An 18558-nucleotide genomic window follows, 5' to 3' on the forward strand; every position below is an offset into this window, starting at 1 on the left:
TAGCTGGATGCACATGTTGGAGGTGCATTCTACAATAGCTGGATAGCTGGATGCGCTTCTTCGGAAGACCACCATCAATCTGTCTCCATCATGGCTACCATGAGCGACGTCTGGGTTGGCCTGCCATGGGCAGTGCAATGGGCAGTGCAATTGATCGCGACCTGCTTTGTCCTCATTGCAACTGTGTTGATCACGACTTACCTCAATTCGCTCTCCCATTCATGGCCAGTGGCAGCAGGAAAAGGCCATGAGCCTCCAATAGCGCCCTACTGGCTTCCAGGAATCCAGCATCTGGCGGCCTTCCTTCTCAATCCTGCCCGCACTTTCCGCAAGACCCAGTCGAAATACAAAGATTCGCCTTACACATTGCTCATGGGAGGCGTCAAGTTCCACGTTTTTGGTTCTCCGTCTGCCGCGACCCATGTCTTTGCGCGCTCGCGCACGTTTGCGTACGAACCGGTGACCATGAGCATGCTGGAGAATGGGCTGGATCTGCCCGTGGCCGACCGAGTTCACTTTCAAATCGGTCTGGATCGAGCAAACAGCGCAGAGAATGAGAAGGGGTTCGTGTTGCAAAACCATAATGTCTGGTTGCGATACTTGTCAGGCGAGCCGTTGGACGACCTGATGCAGCTATTCACACGCCAGTTCCACCAAGTCCTGGAGCAACACCTAGATATGAAGACAAGAGGCTGGCAGACAGTCGATCTATACCAAGTCCTGCGCAAAGTCATCTTCGACACCTCTGTCCTGACCTTCTTCGGTCCCCGTCTTGCTCCGATATGGGGTCCTACCATGTGGGAGGACTTCTGCCTGTTCAACGATGCCACCTATATTGGTGTCAGAACAAATTTGGCATATGTCTTGCAGCCGCGGGCGGGCCGCGCGCGGGAGAGAATGCTACGCGCCTTTGAACAGTGGTTGACGCACCAGTCAGAGGGAGACTGGCCGGACAAGAACAAGTATTGGAACGAGGAATGGGGCGCAAAAATGAATTGGGAACGTGACGGTCTGGCGCGACAATTCGGCCTCTCCCTCCGTGGCCGGGCGACCATGCAGGCCAGCTTCCTGTTTGCAATCGTTCTGAACGCCGCGCCGATGAGTTCCTGGTTTACGTGGGTGGCGGCGAGTGATTCAGATCGCCTGGCAAAGTGTCGAGCTGAGTCACTTAAGTTCTTGCGACCGAGCAAATCACCCCGCTTCGATCACGAACTGGACATCGACGCCACGGGATTGAGAGGCAACAACTTCATGCAGACGTTGTGGAAGGAAGCGTTACGCATAGGCACGGCAGCCTCGCCAGCACGTGTAGTCATGGAAGACACAGAGCTGGAAGGGTATGTCGTAAGGAAGGGCAGTGTGGTCCTCATGCCCACTGCGTTGCTCCACCATAGCGACTTGTTCCCGAGATCGGACCAGGTTGACACGGAAAGGTGGACGGGCGAGGATGCCATAGTCCAGCAGCGGAGTAAGAGTATTCGCACATTTGGTGGAGGTATGGGCATGTGTTCTGGACGGCATGCGGCCGAGCAGGAGCTTATCGGTCTGGTCTCGAAGCTTATTACGCTGTTTGATATCGAGTTTGAAGACTCGTGGAAGAACAAGTTCCACTTCGACCCAAGAAGTCTCGGAATTATGCATCCTGAAGGTCCTCTAATAGTACGCCTGAAGCGGAGAGAATTATAACACTAGATACAAGTAACGAAAGCCACGTCTATCTTAATGACTCGGAATTCCAGGTTTATTAGCTTCGTGGTGCCAGCTTTATAGACTTGTTGTAGCTTCAGCGACCTCTCGAATCATTCTCGCAATTTGCTTCATTTCCTTACGACCTCTGGGGAAATCATGCCCACTGGGATGATGGAACTCGCGTGCTTGGTCGGGATCACAGAGTCGTAGCAAATGGAGACCCTCGTGGGGATTACTCTCGTCGCCCTCGGTGCTCCGGATGTGCAGCGTGGGCACGTCAATCAGTGGCGCACCGTCTGCGGGTGGTTCCCATCTGCAAAGGCCATATGTGCCGTTGGATAAAAATGTTGTTCCATCGACCAACTTCTTGCCCTTGAGTTCTGCGAGCAACGACAGTAGTTTTGCATGGTCGACCTGGTCCTCATCGCTGACTCCGTCCTTCTTTCGCAGCGCACTTGGACGAAGAAACATATCCTCTGCCTGCTTGGTCATGGGTGCGGCATCTACGACGACGTCCTCCATGACTTGGGCGTCCTTCATAGGAAAGCAGCGCAGGGGAGATGCTCCGTTTATGAAGACAGCAAATCGAAATGGTCGTTCCATGGCAAAGGGATCATCATAGGTTGCCTGAGCCAAGATCTCTGCTGCTAACGCAGCACCGCCTGAATAGCCCAGAACACCATCGAATGGGCCCTCTTCGGCTATAATCTTTGCAAGGTCGTCATGAGTCTGCAAGATAGAAGCAGGATCAAAAGGGTTGTAGTATGTGTAAAGTGGAAGATGCGAGAATTGTGCTGTGTACAGGGACCAGTTGCCTTCGGTATGTCGAACCGTGCCTTGTACAAAGGTCCACTCAAAGTCGTCGAGATCTGCACGGAAGGCTGCCGTCTGCGCCCGAAAGATCTCGTTGTTGGAGCCTCTACCGTGAAGGCAAAGGATCTTCATTGCAGGAGCGTTGTTGCCGTAGGACTGGTCTCACTCGTGATTGAACAGTTTCTCTCGATGGAAGTACGGAAAAGGGTGTGATCTAGAGCACTCATGCGATGACGCACTCACCTCACAGATCGGAGATGCTCGTGACTAGGGCATAACTTACAGACGAGGTCATGCCAACTTGCAAGAAAGATACGACTTTGAAACCCACAAAAAGCATAAGCCCTACCCAAAGTATCACTAAACGGACACCCCCCAGCTAATTCGGCTTGGTTGATTTGATTGATTTGACTAACCGCCAAACCCTGCATCAGATTAGGGAGAGAGTATCACGATTTCTGCGGAATCGGAGGGTTACGTTGCAGTGGCTGCCGTTGAGTCTGCAGGGGCTTACTTTGTAATCCGACAAAACACTTTATTGATGCCAAGAATACTATTACTAATATCATCTTCAGCAGCTTCCCTTTGCATGCTTATATAAATATCAAAAATGATTAGTGTATAAATAATTTTGAAATAATTTATATAATCGTTATTATCGTTGATATACGAGTACACTGCTGATCTCTAGGGTGGACAAAGTCCATGTCTTTATCTCTACCCCGCAGTGTCAGCCGGCACCCCTCAATTGAGGTATAGCCACCGGCCGTACTGCGGTGCTCCACGTGTCCGTCGCTTCGGTGCGGGATCGTGGACTGGCGCCAATTGCTGCACGACTTCCAACTAGCAAGTCTGGACCATGACTTGCAGACGGATTTTCTATACCGCCTAGGCCGACAAGCCTCCAAACGCTAGAGACGTGCAATCCTTCGTGTCCTGTCTTGCAGAAGTGCATCTGAGTTGAAACACCGTGTCTTCCACAGGGTCTGAGCAGGATTTGCGAAGGAACGCCGAACAGGACTAGACTGAGGATGCTGCATGATTGAGTCGGTCCGTGCACATCATCATCATCGTCAATGTCATTGTCTGTTGTGAGCTACTGTACAACACCAAGACTTGCATCAATTTCCTCAAGGACCGTTGACCAAACGTCTCGACTCTCGACATGGATGCCCTCACACTGGTTGCCGTCGTCTGTCTCCTCGCCACAGGCTTTTGGGCATGGAGGAATTTGTACTATTGGTATTACAGCAATGGCCTGATGGAGTTTCTGGGACAACGCATCATGGCTGATCAAGCTCCGAGTGGCCAGCCGCTCAAAGTCCTCTGTACCAGTGGCCGATTCCCATCTGTTGACATGCAGTTGAAAGGCCCCTCAATATTCCAACTCCTCTCCTTTGAAAGCTGGACCTATCCAGATGCCACGTTGGCCGGCTTCTACTTCATCAGCTCCTTCGGCGTTTCATGGGCCCTGATCGTGCTGGAGAGCTTGCGCTCTTACAATCTGCACAACTTCGGATCTTGGACCACTATCCCGGGATTGCTCATGTTCAATCATACTCCGGCCATATATCTGCCTCTGTATCTCGGTGTACGGCTTGCCCTGATGACTCCGAGCAACATCACACCATCAGACCTGGCGATTGACCCGGTTCAACTCGAGCTTCTTCCTTGGGCCTTCACCATTGGCTATGTGGCGCCGTTCATCATGATGTTACTCCCCGACATTCGCATCCGCGATATAAGCACCAAGCAGACCGTCGCAGCTTGGTGGCAGCAATGGCCTGCTTATGTTGCTCTCTGTCAACTGCTGTTGTCTCTGATCTGGCGCCCAGCAGTGCTTCCATCATCGCCTCTGGCTACAGAAGCTTGGCCGCAGGTTCAGTCCGTGTACATGTTCCTCTTCGTGATGGCTGGTTTGTCACACTGGCTCTCGGTATTGGGCGCCTTCGCAACACGCGTGACAATGGCCGAGCTTTTCTTGCCGGCCTGGCCTAGAAAGGATAAGAAGGCACGCCACGGGTGGGAAGCAGCAAAGTGGTGTGTGCAATGGGACGTCGTCCTGGATACGCCTGCCATGATGACTTGGGCCGGTGTTCTGTATTGGCAGACGGGAGGAGTCATGGACTCTTCACTTTGGCAGCGTCTGCTTGTCAACTTCCTGCTCGCGGGACCTATGGGGGTTCCCATTGGCTTGTTGTGGGAGAGGGATGCATTTGTTTTGGGTCTCTAGAGCAGTCTTACAGCTAGCTATTGTTTAGTCCTTCATAATAGAATATCGTGGCCATCTTGTGATTCTCTGAAGCCACGGTATACATGTACTATAGTGCAACCTCTCACATCGCCGCAAGACTCAGAGGTAATCGTAATCCAAATAATCACTGAATCACCAACAACCCCTAGTGGTCGCTCCTCGGCAGTCTGATAACAGCGGACTTGAGCGTTGCCTGTGCTCGTTACCACGTAGTCGGAATTGTGGAGACTACGGAGTATGTGCACGTGGAAAGATTTAGCAGATATACATGTATATATACCCCTCGATCTGTACTTTATCCAGCTGCGCGTGTGATGCCACACCAAAAATAAAACTCCAAATCTCATCTCATACACAACTATCTGACCTGAATATGGCCAGTGACAATTCCTGGTGGAAGGATGCCATTGGGTACCAAATTTGGCCAGCTTCTTTCTACGACTCAAACAACGATGGCATGGGAGATCTACCAGGAGTCATCAGCAAGCTCGACCATCTTAAAGATTTGGGTGTAGACTTGATATGGCTATCACCCGTGTACGACTCCCCGCAGGCGGATATGGTACGACACTAATATAATCTCTCGAGTAAAATTTAGACATGTAATCACTAATCTATGTGTCAGGGTTACGATGTTCGAGACTATGAATCTATTTGGGACAAGTTCGGGACCTTGAAAGACATGGACACGCTCATAGCAGAGGCAAAGTTTCGTGGTATGAAGCTCATTATGGACTTGGTCGTGAATCACACGAGTGATGAGCATGCATGGTTTCAGGAAAGCAAGAAGTCCAGAACGAACCCAAAATCCGACTGGTACATCTGGCGTGATCCCAAAACTGATGCTCAAGGCCAGAGGAAGCCGCCCAACAACTGGCGCGCCGCATTCGGGGGCAGTGTGTGGACTTATGTCGCGGAAAGAGATCAGTATTACTTACACCTCTGCCTTGAGAAGCAGCCAGATCTCAATTGGACAAACCCGGAAACAAGGGCCGCAATATATAGCACAGCGGTTGATTTCTGGTTGCGGCGTGGTGTAGATGGATTCCGCATGGACAGCGTCGTCGCTTTCTGGAAAGACCCTCGTTTCCCCGACTCTGCGATCACAAAACCAGATCAAGAGTTTCAACCCATGGAAGGCAAGTTCATCATGAACGGAGCTCCCGTACATGACTGGTTGAAAGAGTTACGAGCTCGCATCGAGCAAGATCATGGGCCGGATGTCGTCCTGATCGGAGAATTACCCGCCACTGAGACTGACGAGATTGTGCGCTACATCGACCCATCTGCGAAAGAGCTCAACATGATTCTCGACTTTGACCACTTCATGGCCGGCAACGATTGGCATGCTGATCTATCTGAGCGCACACGGCCAGCGCTACCGCTGCTCAAAGATGCCATCATCAAACAGCAAGACTTTATGCAATCTGGTTGGACCAGTGCATTCACCGAGAACCACGACAATCCTCGAAGTGTCGATCGCTTCGGCCCCGGCGACGGCGAGTATCGTAACGCTGCATCCAAGATGCTGGCCATGTTCCTATGTACTCTTTCGGGGACAATCTTTCTGTATCAGGGCCAAGAGATCGGCATGACCAACATTGATGCATCGTGGACACGAGCAGATCTCAGAGACGCCGCCGGCCTGGACTACTTCGACGAGGTTGCACGAAAGTTTCCGCACAACGTGGCCAAGCAAGAGGCTGCGCTAGAAGGCCTGCGCCGCCTTGGGAGGGATAATGGTAGGACGCCGGTACAGTGGTCGGCTGCTCCGTATGCTGGCTTCAGTAGCGTCCAGCCATGGATCAGAGTCATTGACAACTACAAGGCGATCAACGTAACCCATCAGGAGAATGACCCTGACGGTGCACTGGTTTTCTGGAGGCGCATGATCAATATGAGACGCGACTATAGAGATCAGCTCATCCATGGCCGATTCCAGGTACACGACAAAGAGAACCTGAAGACATTCACCTATGTGAAGACTGGTGTCGATCCGACCGAGGTCCTTTTGGTGTGTTTGAATTTCGGGGATGAGAATGCCGATGTGTTTATCCCTGGTGACGTGAATGAAAGCAGCATGCGACTCCTGCTGTCGACTTCATCAGAGGACCCCCTGGATACCGAGCACGGCCGGCAACTTCATCCGTGGGAAGGAAGGTTGTACAGTTGCCAGAGGAAAGAAACCGATGTGTAGCTTGTAGCTCAAAGTAGGTCGAAGATGGCAGCAGGATGATTATACAATGTATATAAGCCAGGTAGTGCGAGTGTTCGCTTTGTAAATGAAAAGTAAACATGCCTTCCTTTCTAGATCTTCTAAATGAGATTCTGCAGCGTGTTGGCAACCTGCTCTCTTTCAGGGATATATATAGGGTTCTGCAAGCTCGCCGATAGAGTCACGAGATATTTAACAACAACCATCCCAAGCAAGCTGAAATATAGGACCTAGTTTTTAAACATAAAGAATGCCTACACTATATATGGCAGAAAGGTGTTCAAGTCATTCTACTAGGTCATGATCTTCGCTTTATTAAGAAGAACGACGACCTGAAATAGAGAAGTGTAGGTCTTTATAGTATTAAAGGACTATTGGCAGATAATAATAAGGACTTAAAAGAAGATCATGGATTTGTATCCCCTTACGCCCAGAGATCGCCGCCACAGTCTCACAGTGCTATAAAAAAAAATACTGGAGGGTGAAGTTGCTGTCTAGAAAATATCTTGAAAGAATATCCCTAACAGCATCCCGCGCAGGAAGAAGATCCTGAGAACGACTTCCTTGATGGTAGGTTTTACTGAGTCCGATCCCGTAAACGCAAGATAGACTATTTATTTGCTCAATTGAACGAGGGGAAACCTAGGAAGACGATAGAATAGATTGTAGGCCAAGTTTCAAATCCGAGTCTCATCACAGCGTACAGACCATAAATGCTACGATACTTGGATCCTAACGATCAGCACGCATAACTGGCCGCCAGTGCAAGTCGGTAGAGTCCTGACTTCACTGATATTATATGAGTAATTTTGAGTCACATCGAGAGGTTCACATTATATTGCTCTAAATGCAACTAACATTAAATAAGTTGATCCTTGCATAGACGGTCTGGCTTGAGTGATTTGAACTTCTATCCTGTCTTTGCAGGACAAGCTTCAATTTGTAGATCAATTTACTTTCCTCTCGTTGGAATGAAGGCATGTACTACGTCTCCGCTGGCACCCGTCAAAGACAAGATCATTGTCATGTCCAGAGCTAGACGAACGCCTAGTAAGAGAGCCGTAATCCTCACTAAGGGGTTTTTATTTTATTTTTCTACTTTGTAAGAAGGTAAAAAACTTGTAGATGACACTTTCAAAGCGAGAAAACAATGAAAGGAAATTGTCAACCTGGCTCGGCTCGCGGATTCACACACGCCGGAAACTGATGTTTCCTCCTTGTAACGGACATAATGCCGAATGCTTAGACCAAACCACATATACCGGCCCATCCATTGCATTAGCAATCCCCGGATCAACAACCATTCACGAAAATTTTCTATATTCAAGCGAAAATGATCATCATCATGGATCCATATATGTATGTCGGATCATCCGTGTTTGACAGATTCGCTCAGGAGGCTGTGATCCTTGTCCACTTAGGCTCCGTCGAGGCAAGCATCAGCTGCATGAGCGAAGGAACGGCACTGACCTTGACCCATCGGCCCCATGTTGAACCGCAACCGGCGTCTTGGATTGCTCCGATGCAGGCATCGCCGGGTCGCTGAAGAATCCACTGGTAAATTCGGGTATACTCCGTTTGACCCTTGTGCCTGATCCATATCTTGGCATTGTCCAGCGGCCGAATGAGTTCATCCCATCTGAATCTTACCAACAACAACAAACAGCGTTTAGTAAACGGTCTGGGATATCTGGGACGGGGCATAAAGATAAAAATCTTTGGTCAATTGAACCCCTTACATGACAGTCAAGGTTACTATCTAGATAATGTATCACGAGAGTTCAATGGTTTTGCTCAGACCAAACAAGTGTAGGACAAAGTTTGTCTCATCTTCATCTCGGCGTATTATCCGGTATCCAAGAGACGGCAGTAAATGTGTACAAGAAGTTCTCAGAAAAGGGTATTCAATCTTCCTCCATATAAGTTCTTGAAGGATGCAAAAGACGACTTCGACGACTTTATCAGCCGTATCTCAGACGTTGTGGTCAAAGCAGCACTGACCAAGAAAACCGACGCCACTAAAGAGCTATTTGATGGTTTCAAGGCTTCATTCGATCAGGTCATAAACGCCAGAGCGGGAGATTACGGCTCCTATCTCATTAGGGCTGTGGAAGCGAAAGGCATCTTTGAAGGTATAGATCGAGTGGCTCCTTATTCTACACTCCTGATAAATGACAGACTCAGATGAGTATCATCAGTTGCAAGCTCAATCTCTTCCCTAAGATTGTTTATATCTTTTATCTTTCCTTTACCATCCCACGAATGGTATGTACCCCAATCAGTCACCGCCCAAAGCTGATAGCCATTCAAGATTAGTCCACTGGAGTTGTAGATGAATTTTATCTTCTCCCTAGAGCATTCTCCCCAGATCCCTGAGGTCATTAATGTCCCAATTGCCGAATGCCTCATATGACGACCAGCCGTGCTTAGCAGTAATCCTGAGCCGCTGTATGTCCAGCTTATGCGATTCAAGATGCTTTAGGTAAAATTCTTGCAGGCAGATCATGTCTGTCTCAAAGTTGACCCAGACATAACGTAGCTCAGAACCAATTGTGAAGGCCCGGCGATACGGCGCGTGTTGTCGAGACTCGCGACAGACGTGCATCACCGGCGGGCATGGCGTTGGTGTGACTACATGTACCTTTTCCACAGCTTCAGACAAATTTGTCTTCCAGCGCACATGAACAAGCCGAGGATGAGCTGCTAGGCTCCAGATGTGAGCGCGAAGCTCCTGTGGAAGGCGCGGGAAGGGATGAAAAGTGGACATTGTTGTGGTGAGATTCTCTCGCTTTGGCTCGGCTTCACATGGTTGGCTTTAAATATGCTCAGGCAGAATCCATAAAATGGAGCCGAATGGAATGCCGAAATTGCGATGGGATGGGAAGAACGGTGAAGCGGGGAAAGCAAAAAGCAAAATGAGCGAGAAAGAGAAAAAACAAGACCAAAAGACAGCCGGTCGTGAGTCAAGAATTATATCGTGAAATGCATGTTGGTTGCAAGCGTTGTCGAAGGATGGGCCTTGATCCCTGACTCCGGCCGTCACTTGCCCTTGTCGACATCGGAACTATTGTAGCTAGCCCCAGGACTTTAAATACAACCTTACAACCTAACCTAACTTGAAGGTTAACTTCAATTGCCATCCAACAACATTTGCCCCCCTGGCAAGCTGAGGCGCCACGTACCAATACAGCCAACATCCGACTCACACCGGGTTTAAAGAAAATCCTTTCCAACTCATGCACACGAATAATCGTAGCTAGTAATCGTAGCTTGCAAGCTTCGGAAATTGCCCTCTTGATGCGGTATAGTTGACCTCTGCGCTCACTTGGAACAAGCACTCCCAAGCACCTCCAGACTGTATCTACCTCTTAGAACACATACTGCTGCGTAACGTTTATGCGAGTTGGCGAGGTAAGATGATTCAAAAGATATCACTAACAGACTCGCTCCCTCTTTGATTCCTTTTCATGACCGTACAACGCCTCTGAGAGGCATTCGCCCAAAGTCATCATTTCATCTCATGTTCTTCAACACTCTCTTCATCAACCTGCTTGCCTTCATCATATCACCGCTTTGCCAGACTCATAGATTCCATTCACCATGCTGGTCTCATCATCTCAGGCCCTCCTGGCATTAGCCTTCGTTGTTCGTCTCTGCGGAGCCGGTCCAACGCCTCAGCTGCAATGGGATCCAGACACAATCTCCAGCTGTATGGAATGGATCGACAATGTCGGCGAAGAGACTTGTGAATATGTCAGGGATATGTTCAAAATCAGCCCAGAGGACTTCCACACATGGAACCCATCTGTTGGCCTAGACTGCAAGCCTTGGAATTTCCAGTCATATTGTATCCTGACTAAGGAGAGATGGGCCTCTTTTACAAGCACCAGAAGTGTTTCAATGTCAAAAACCACCTCCTCCTCCACCTCTACGAGTGTGTCTACTCACGTGCCTTCTCCTACGGCTTGGGAGGCTCTGGGCTGCTACACTGATGATGTCCCGGATTTGCCAGTCCTAGAGTATAAATACTCCAAGGATGGTGGCGATCCGGCTCTCAAAATCTCAAGCTGCCAGTCGACATGCTGGGCTGCCTCTCGCAAACGCGACGTCCTCTATGCTGGTGTCAAGGAAGGCAACCAATGCTGGTGCGGCAGCTTCGTCGGAGGAGAGACGTCTCGAAATCAGACTGATTGCAATATCCCATGCAGCGGCGACAAGACGCAGATCTGTGGCGGCAAGGGACGCATTAATGTCTTCGCGCCTATAACCACTAGCCAGCCCAGCTTCAAGTTCCCTACCACGACGAGTGTCAGTACCACTGCTACAACTGCGAAGAGTTCTTCTACTTCTACGAGTACGACGGCAACTGCTACAAGCACTCTGGGAACCGTTGTCAACACAGCCACTCCTGACTCTGGAGCTATTAGATTTCGTCCCATATTTCAAGTATTTAATTAGAGATGGGATGCATAATATTCTATAGATAATGGAGCAAGCAATGTCATATTCTTCGTAAATAGAGCAAACCTATATCCCACGTGGGCTCCTGGCCCGACACGACCAACAACACATAAGAGATGTCATCTCTATTAGTGATGGAAGCAAGACTATAACCATAATGGTGAAATTGACACCAATGCATTGGCTCTACACATACGCGAGATCAGGATTCAAGAACAGCAGCCCCTTCATGCAAATCATAAAATATCTTCGACGTCAGGTTTCATATTGTACATCCAACCGCCTCCCAACCAAAGCGGTGCCCACGTCCTCTATTATACATTTCATCTCTTTTTGCAACCTTTCAGAACAGCGCCCTTGTCCCGCCATCAAACACCCAAACGTATGTAGACATGGACGACATATACATCACCCCCGTTCTATGCTTATTTTTTTTCCCCTCAGTCTCCTCGTTTTACCTCCTCAGCCTAGCTGCTCCTCCAGATGCCTTGCCCATCCTTGGTACTGCAGCCGCCAGCTCCGCAACTCTCTCCTTCTCTTGCTCCTCCGCCAACTTCTGTATCAAGAAGTTGTCAATCAGCTTCTGTCCCTCCACCAACAGTCCCTCCTCGGCCTTCTTGGCGTCAGCAATCGCCGCCTTCTGGCGGTACTCAGCCAGCTCCTTCTTCCTCTCCTCCGTAAGCCGCCACTCCTTGGGGAAGCGGGGCTTTGGCTCGATCTTGTGATGCCGCAGGTCGAGAGGTATGTCCGCAAAAGTATCCTTGGGGTCCTTGGCCGCAGTGATCAGGTCGTTGACCAGGTTGACCAGGTACTGCTTGTTCTGCGCCTGGTGTTCAAAGCTCTCGCAGCTCATCTTGACGAGTTCCGTCTCTGGGTTGTATCGCGGACCAGCAAGCTTCTTCAGCTTCTCGGTCTGGACAGGCGTGAGTTTCAGGTCGTCGGGGGCAAACTGGACCACCACTTTCTTCTCGGCGGGGTGAGATTCTCCCATGTATGTAGTGTACCTCCATCTCAGCACCTGCTTCTCTGTAGGGGGAACGAATGGCTTGGCGAATTCTATGTCAAGTGTCAGCTAAGATATAAGTCGCTCGCAAATTCGGAACAAAGAGTCACTTACTGGCAAGAAGAGGCATCTCCCAGATTGCCAATCGAGCATAGTGTCTCATATCTCGTATCTCGTCAAGCTTGCCGTGTGCCATGGACGTGATATCATCCTCGTCAAACTCATCGTGCTCCTCGGTGTTGGTCTCAGGGTCCTCTTCGTCAAACCAGAAAGATGACTTGTTCGGCTTCTCGCCAGCATCGTCTCTGAAAAGATCCTCTTCCAGCGCTCTGTCCTCTGAAGCCCAGCCCGGAGTCTCCCGCAGTGTTGCCTCAAGGTACTCGTCCACACTCGTGTAGCCGTTGTTCTTGGCAAGCTCGTCCAACTGCCTCAAGCTCTCAGGTGTGACGCTGTCCAAGAAAGCCTTGTTCATCAACTTCAGATCCAGCGTCTTGAACGCATCACCGTCGCCATCCTCCCCCTCCTGACCGGCCTTTTCGTCTTTCAACCGTCGTGGAGTTGTCGCAAATGCTCGGCTTAATGTCGGAGCGTGCCAGGCAATTGGCTGTGTTCGAGGCATCCGAGGCACTCGAAGAGCCTGCCGGCAGGCCAAAATGCACAGCCTTCCGGCGCTCGATGCTGAAGCCATGCCGAATTGAATCGAATTCGCAATGCCCGCCCCAGGGTATCGTTTCGTTGCGCGGGATGCGGGACTACAACATATGGATCTCAAATTTTTGGTGGGATGACAATCGCGGCCGAGATTCTTCCGAGCCACGTCTCATTGGCGGCTCACCAAGGCAAATACTCGGCTAATCAGCAGTCACCGAAGCTTCTTTTAGAGGAAGCGCAGCATGGTACATAGCGCATGTACCTTTTGGTACACCTTGGTGGGCTGGGTGGACTGAACTTATAAGAGCTCTGGTGATCCAAATCAAACTCAATTCCATTCTTCCCCATTCATGGCCTTTGTCGCTTCATTTTCGAAATGGCAGCTCTTCAACGAAATTGCTTAGTCACTGTCGGCGCCACTGTCGGCTTCAAACAGCTGACGGAACAAGTCCTCCAGCCCGCATTCTGGCAGTTCCTCAGCTCAGAGGGCTTCACCTCACTTCGCATCCAATGCGGGCCAGATATTAGCTGGGCAAGCGCCCAACTAAGTTCTCTTCAAGATGATGTGCCACAAGGATTGACAGTCGACGTATTTGAATCTACAAAGAATCTCATGAAGGATGAAATGCTGCTTTGCAAAGCTTCTAGCGGATTTCGCCAAACTGGCTTGGTTATCTCTCATGCCGGTATGGATTGTCTGCTTCTTGCAGATGAGAATGGCAAGGCTAACAATACTGAATAGGAACTGGAACAATACTTGATGCATGGAAAGTTGGCCTACCGGTAATCGTCGTGCCAAACGAGCAGCTACTAGACAATCACCAAGCAGAAATGGCCAAACACCTCGCAAAGGAAGGCTACGCCATCACCAGCACACCAAGGTAAGAGTCTTCTCATTCAAAAAAGACCCTATGAAGTCAAAAGCAAATTCAGAATCTAACCCCATATCCAACCCCTAGTTCTACGGACCTTCAAGGAGCGATTCATAAGGTCAATCTGCTCTGGGAAGAAAACAAATCTCGCTGGCCCCCCCACGAAGTCAAATCGCAAAAGAATCCCAGTGCCCTTCGCCTCTGGGACATGCACCCTCAAGAGGTGGAGAAGGAAGAGGACGCTCAGATGACCAACGACTAGGCGTTTGGCCTCTGCGGTCGTTTGTCCCTGTGGACTGGCTAAGAGGAGGGTTTGGAGAGCAGAGCACGCATCATGTTATTTGCATTTTGGGCAACGGAGTTTGGGAAGAACTAGTCGGATGTAAGCATGCCTATCTATTTTAAGACTAGATATAATGACTTGGGAATCATGATGAAATTCGGGCAAACAAGATGAAGGAGGCAAATTTTTTTCTATTTACAATTTGATCAAGGAAGGTTGTTGACTTCCCAGACCTTGACGGTCGCATCCTTTCCGGAACTTGCCAACCGTCCGCCTCTAACCCAAGTAATGCCCGTCACGCCGTCAAGATGAGCGTTGGGCGCCTTGATACGCTGGCCTTGGAGCTTCTTCTCCAGGCACCAGACAAAGATGTTAGAATCCAAGCTTCCACTAGCGGCGTAAGCACCCGTGTCTTCCCAGGAGATGCAGGTAACTCGAGCGGTATGTGCCGACCAGCGGTCCGTCACGAGCTCCCAAGATCCAACCTTGAAGACGAGAATCTTGCCGACGCTTGTTCCCGTAGCCAAGTGACTGCCGTCCTTGGAGAAGGCCAGGGCAGTGATTGTGCCAAGGGGAACGGACACGGACTCCTTGTATTCCAAGTTGCCGCTAGCCTCACTTATGTAGATTCTCGCAGTATTCTGCTGTCCTCCGATAGCGACATAAGATCCATGAGCTGCGATAGCATCTGGCGTAAAGTCCAGAGCCGTCTCTTTGAGCAGTTTGCCGTTGGAGTAAGCTGCCACACCGTTAACGCCAATCACGTAGACAATGTCGCCAACCGAAGCTGCGCCCTTGGGCTGGCCAGGCAGCTTTGATGATTCGCCAAGGAAAGTCTTGGCAGATTCATCAATCGTCTTGATTGTGTCATCCCATCCTACACTATACACCTTGCCAGAGCTAGCGGCAAACTGGGCAATCTGGTTCGTGTGGGACTGGCCATCCAGGACAGTTGCGTCACCGGTCTCGAGGTCCCAGGAGCAGACACGACCATCGAAGCTGCCAGTCAAAACTCCATTGCCATCCGAGGTACCAATCAGGGCAGTGATTCCCTTATCGTGGCCCTGAATGACTCTGACGGGCTCATTCTTGCCCTCGCGCAGGTAAGTCAGCTCACCAGCCAAGTTGAGGCTGATGATGAGACCGTCCGTTCGGCCGTGCGGGATGACAACTCCAACCTGGTGGTCACGCACACTGACTCCGTCGCCAAACTTCCAGGACTGAATGACACTACCTGACTCGGCGTCCCATAGCTTGACTGTCTGATCGGCGCTGGCCGTTGCAAACTTCTTTCCGTCTTGGGACCATGAAACACCAAAGATGCTACCAGTGTGTTCTCCCTCTCCAATCTGCTTGAGAGGTTCGCCCGTTACGCCATCGTACAACTGTATCCGTCTATCCTGACCAACCGTCACAAAAGTCGATCCATCGGGCGAGTAGACAGCACTCAAGACGAAACCAGTGTGCAGGTTTGTGACGCTCTTGAACTCGAATGGGACGCCGTGGTAGAAGTTGACGTTGCTGTCGTCGCCAACAGTGACAGCACGCAGAGGACGCTTTGGTGTAATGCTAACAGCATTAATAGACTTTGTGTGTCCAATGATTTCTCCCACCGAGTTGCCACTATCAGCCATGATGGCCTTGCCAAACTTCTGACGGCCATTGCCCACGGCAATAATGCGCTGAGAGTCACCGTCCCAAGCAATATCCAGCAAAGGGCCGGAGATTATGTTGTACTCGCCGCGAGTGGTTTCGACGGACTCGGGCTCCCATATTCTCAGGACACCAGCCGAGTCACCACTGGCAATCTTGAAACCGCTGGGCGCAAACCGGGCAATGGTCGTGGGATGGGTGTGGCCAGTGTATTCTTTGGAGTCTGAGGGATCGTCGATGGACCGAACGAAGATGGATTTGCCGGACTGCACATCACATCAAATTAAGTCAGCGCCTCTCCTCTCTCTCTTTGGTATCCAACCCGCGGAGATGCGGTCAGTGTTGGGCAACTCACTGCGTATGCGATCCTCTTTCCCTTGGAGTCTGCCGACAGCACAGTTCCCTGTCCTCGGGCTGTGACGGGAGCGGCTGCCAAGATGCGTTCGATGTTGATGGAAGCCATGATTGTGACTGGCTAGACTTTGAGAAGCTTTGGGAAGATGGAGAATGGCTTCGTTTGCCGATTAATCTGGTCGCGAGGCAGGCAAGCTTCGGGGCTCAGGAGGGGTTGAAACGACAAGTGTAAGTCGATGGTGGGGCACTGGGGAGAAGGTCCGCGCAAGCTAAATCGCGAGCTACTCTGATGCACCGCCTAGTTCCTTTAGCAGTAGCAGTACTAAGGCAATAATGGCTGAGGGGCACTGATGACGTCTTCGGGAACAGCTGTTGATGAGGCTGTATCTGCCTATCGACTCATGAAGACGACTTGAAGGCGGCTTTATAGCATGGCCAGATGGTGGGTACAACGATGGCTGCATTGCGTGTAGAAGTCAATTGCCTATACCAAAGTACCTGCGCATTGTGATTTTATTCATCTGCCTACGAGATGCGTCATCATGGTCAGCAATAAGCGTCTCTTCTTTTTTTCGATATTTGTCTACCTAACGATAGATGCATCAGGCATCAAGAATGTTCGGTTATGGCATCGAGCAGTTTCTTGACGAAGTAGAGCAGTGGTTGATGAGGCTGACCAATGACTTCAGAGTCTCAACGGAATAGACTATCAGGTACCAATTCGGGATGCCGCTACCCTTGAGGCAGCAAGGTAATTATTTGTATGTTGCCGAGATGCATCTCAAGCAGTGTGCTGCCTGTGATAGAACATAACGACGATACACAGTTTTCCATATTGTTATAACAATTGATCTCTTTAATAAAGTCAATGGTTGTAGGTATCAAGTATTATCACGGCCAAACATTCTACCCGAGAGACCTCGACACCTCTACCCTGGCACAATGTTACCATGGTGACTCTCGGCTGCTATGCCAGATTCTCCATCCAAGACACGGGCAACGGAATATTTCCAGCCTGGCCAACGGCGTATAGCTGCAGCTGCCCCCAAAAGGCAAGTACTTATAGAATACCTGTCGCAGCCAGGTGCAGGGCATGTATTACCAGCTCCATATGAAGTGCAACCTCTGAGGCCGTTGTACAAAGTCCCATACGGTAATCAGGTGGACCCTTTACAGAAACGCCGACTTACTCTCATTTCCCAGAGAAGCCCTTCACCTCTCAGCCGCACCTCGAATAACATGGTCAAACTGCTGTGGCGTTGCGCCTCCCGCCAGGGGTAGAAGCCTCACAGGCACAAAGCACAAGAGCTATCACCACCTTACAGCTCCGGTATAACACGAAGTACGAACTGTCCTCGGCCCAAGACCGCTATGTACAACCACAATCCTTGTCCAGCAACAAGAGAAGCTCCATGGAAAATCATCACAAACGACAAGACGAACAACCCCAATAAAGCTCGGACCGCCTGGCGGGATTTCCTCACCGATTCTTACCTGGACCCCCCATGGGCTCAGGGTCGAAGCGAAGCTCATCCTCGGCTGCTCTCTACCAGGTACTCCGTATTTGCTGGCCAAGCCCCCCCCCCTTCCCGGGGGATCGCCAAAACGGAAAAAAAAAAAGAGGGACAGCAAAGAAAAAACAAAGGCGATTCAAAGGGAAATGAAGTTTTACTTTGCGCCGTCACAGGGGCATGTCGCAGCTATTGAACTCTATCCCTTGCTCGACCGGCCAATCCGAGCGTCGCATCAGTGCCCATGGCCCGGGAGAGACCTACCGGCCGGATTAGCCCCTACCAGCCGCTACTCCAGGCACTAAACAGCGCTGGTGGCCTCGTTTCTTTTCCTTCCAGCAGCCATCTCAGTTGAGGTCCCCCACAAACAGCCGCTTGCTCGCTGTTCTAGACCGGCCGTTGCGATTGGCCCGTTTGGGTGGCGATTGGATTGCAAGCTCCCTGACCTCGCATCCCTTTTTGTGATGCATCCATATTTTGCACGACAACAAAAACATGACATGGCATGGAGTCTGTTCTGTGATAAGCAAAACGGTAGGTCGTCTTTCTGGAGTTCACCTGCATGGCATGACGCCCGGCAATACGAGGTTTCTTCAGTCAATGGAGCCTATAACAAACAGTATTTGATATCAATAGTTCCGGTTCCATCTGGGTATCACCGCCAGTCGAGTCGCACAAGAGGCGACCATGATATCTCCTAGTCTTGGGCTCCTCCCTGTGCAAACTCTATTAATCACACACCATGGATACACTTGCACAGAGCACAAATGCTTTTTTTTCTCCGTAACAGCAAGAATCT

The 18558-nt window shown here is 50.3% G+C and overlaps 9 protein-coding genes across 9 annotated transcripts; 5 read left to right on the plus strand and 4 right to left on the minus strand.

Moving 5' to 3' along the window:
- Positions 1–90: 90 nt before the first annotated feature.
- Positions 91–1686, plus strand: M431DRAFT_7362 (hypothetical protein; the record flags this gene model as incomplete). The annotated part of the gene is made up of 1 exon (XM_024922143.1): positions 91–1686. The coding sequence occupies one exon, from the start codon at positions 91–93 to the stop codon at positions 1684–1686; it is 1596 nt and encodes a 531-aa protein (XP_024772542.1).
- Positions 1687–1764: 78 nt separating this feature from the next.
- Positions 1765–2634, minus strand: M431DRAFT_89887 (hypothetical protein; the record flags this gene model as incomplete). The annotated part of the gene is made up of 1 exon (XM_024924076.1): positions 1765–2634. The coding sequence occupies one exon, from the start codon at positions 2632–2634 to the stop codon at positions 1765–1767; it is 870 nt and encodes a 289-aa protein (XP_024772543.1).
- Positions 2635–3314: 680 nt separating this feature from the next.
- On the plus strand, positions 3315–4788 carry M431DRAFT_510134 (hypothetical protein). The gene has a single exon (XM_024919415.1). It carries the CDS (start codon positions 3668–3670, stop codon positions 4733–4735), a length of 1068 nt encoding a protein of 355 aa, XP_024772544.1. The 5' UTR covers positions 3315–3667; the 3' UTR covers positions 4736–4788.
- Positions 4789–5129: 341 nt separating this feature from the next.
- M431DRAFT_89576 (glycoside hydrolase family 13 protein) lies at positions 5130–6953 on the plus strand (the record flags this gene model as incomplete). The annotated part of the gene is made up of 2 exons (XM_024924039.1): positions 5130–5318; positions 5382–6953. 2 exons carry the CDS (start codon positions 5130–5132, stop codon positions 6951–6953), a joined length of 1761 nt encoding a protein of 586 aa, XP_024772545.1.
- A 2169-nt stretch (positions 6954–9122) lies between these two features.
- On the minus strand, positions 9123–9738 carry M431DRAFT_557433 (hypothetical protein; the record flags this gene model as incomplete). Its single annotated transcript, XM_024921473.1, has 2 exons — positions 9123–9321; positions 9389–9738. The coding sequence occupies 2 exons, from the start codon at positions 9736–9738 to the stop codon at positions 9123–9125; spliced, it is 549 nt and encodes a 182-aa protein (XP_024772546.1).
- An 833-nt stretch (positions 9739–10571) lies between these two features.
- Positions 10572–11429, plus strand: M431DRAFT_7367 (hypothetical protein; the record flags this gene model as incomplete). The annotated part of the gene is made up of 1 exon (XM_024922145.1): positions 10572–11429. One exon carries the CDS (start codon positions 10572–10574, stop codon positions 11427–11429), a length of 858 nt encoding a protein of 285 aa, XP_024772547.1.
- A 221-nt stretch (positions 11430–11650) lies between these two features.
- M431DRAFT_147480 (hypothetical protein) lies at positions 11651–13177 on the minus strand. Its single transcript, XM_024912752.1, has 2 exons — positions 12550–13177; positions 11651–12488 (listed from the first exon to the last, which is right to left on the minus strand). Exons 1-2 carry the CDS (start codon positions 13121–13123, stop codon positions 11887–11889), a joined length of 1176 nt encoding a protein of 391 aa, XP_024772548.1. The 5' UTR covers positions 13124–13177; the 3' UTR covers positions 11651–11886.
- A 285-nt stretch (positions 13178–13462) lies between these two features.
- On the plus strand, positions 13463–14220 carry M431DRAFT_89653 (glycosyltransferase family 1 protein; the record flags this gene model as incomplete). The annotated part of the gene is made up of 3 exons (XM_024924045.1): positions 13463–13772; positions 13829–13967; positions 14046–14220. The coding sequence occupies 3 exons, from the start codon at positions 13463–13465 to the stop codon at positions 14218–14220; spliced, it is 624 nt and encodes a 207-aa protein (XP_024772549.1).
- A 227-nt stretch (positions 14221–14447) lies between these two features.
- Positions 14448–16357, minus strand: M431DRAFT_497192 (hypothetical protein; the record flags this gene model as incomplete). The annotated part of the gene is made up of 2 exons (XM_024917567.1): positions 14448–16160; positions 16250–16357. The coding sequence occupies 2 exons, from the start codon at positions 16355–16357 to the stop codon at positions 14448–14450; spliced, it is 1821 nt and encodes a 606-aa protein (XP_024772550.1).
- Between the last annotated feature and the right edge of the window lie 2201 nt (positions 16358–18558).

This window comes from Trichoderma harzianum, assembly GCF_003025095.1.
Source record: "Trichoderma harzianum CBS 226.95 unplaced genomic scaffold M431scaffold_9, whole genome shotgun sequence".
NCBI lineage: Eukaryota > Fungi > Ascomycota > Sordariomycetes > Hypocreales > Hypocreaceae > Trichoderma > Trichoderma harzianum.

Bases quoted from the DNA above. Each gene is read 5' to 3' on its own strand.
- M431DRAFT_147480 (XM_024912752.1), bottom strand. From the start codon at position 13,123: ATGGCTTCAGCATCGAGCGCCGGAAGGCTGTGCATTTTGGCCTGCCGG. The intron at 12,489-12,549 runs GTAAGTGACTCT...CACTTGACATAG, and splicing joins GGAGATGCCTCTTCTTGCCA to AATTCGCCAAGCCATTCGTT.
- M431DRAFT_510134 (XM_024919415.1), top strand. From the start codon at position 3,668: ATGGATGCCCTCACACTGGTTGCCGTCGTCTGTCTCCTCGCCACAGGC.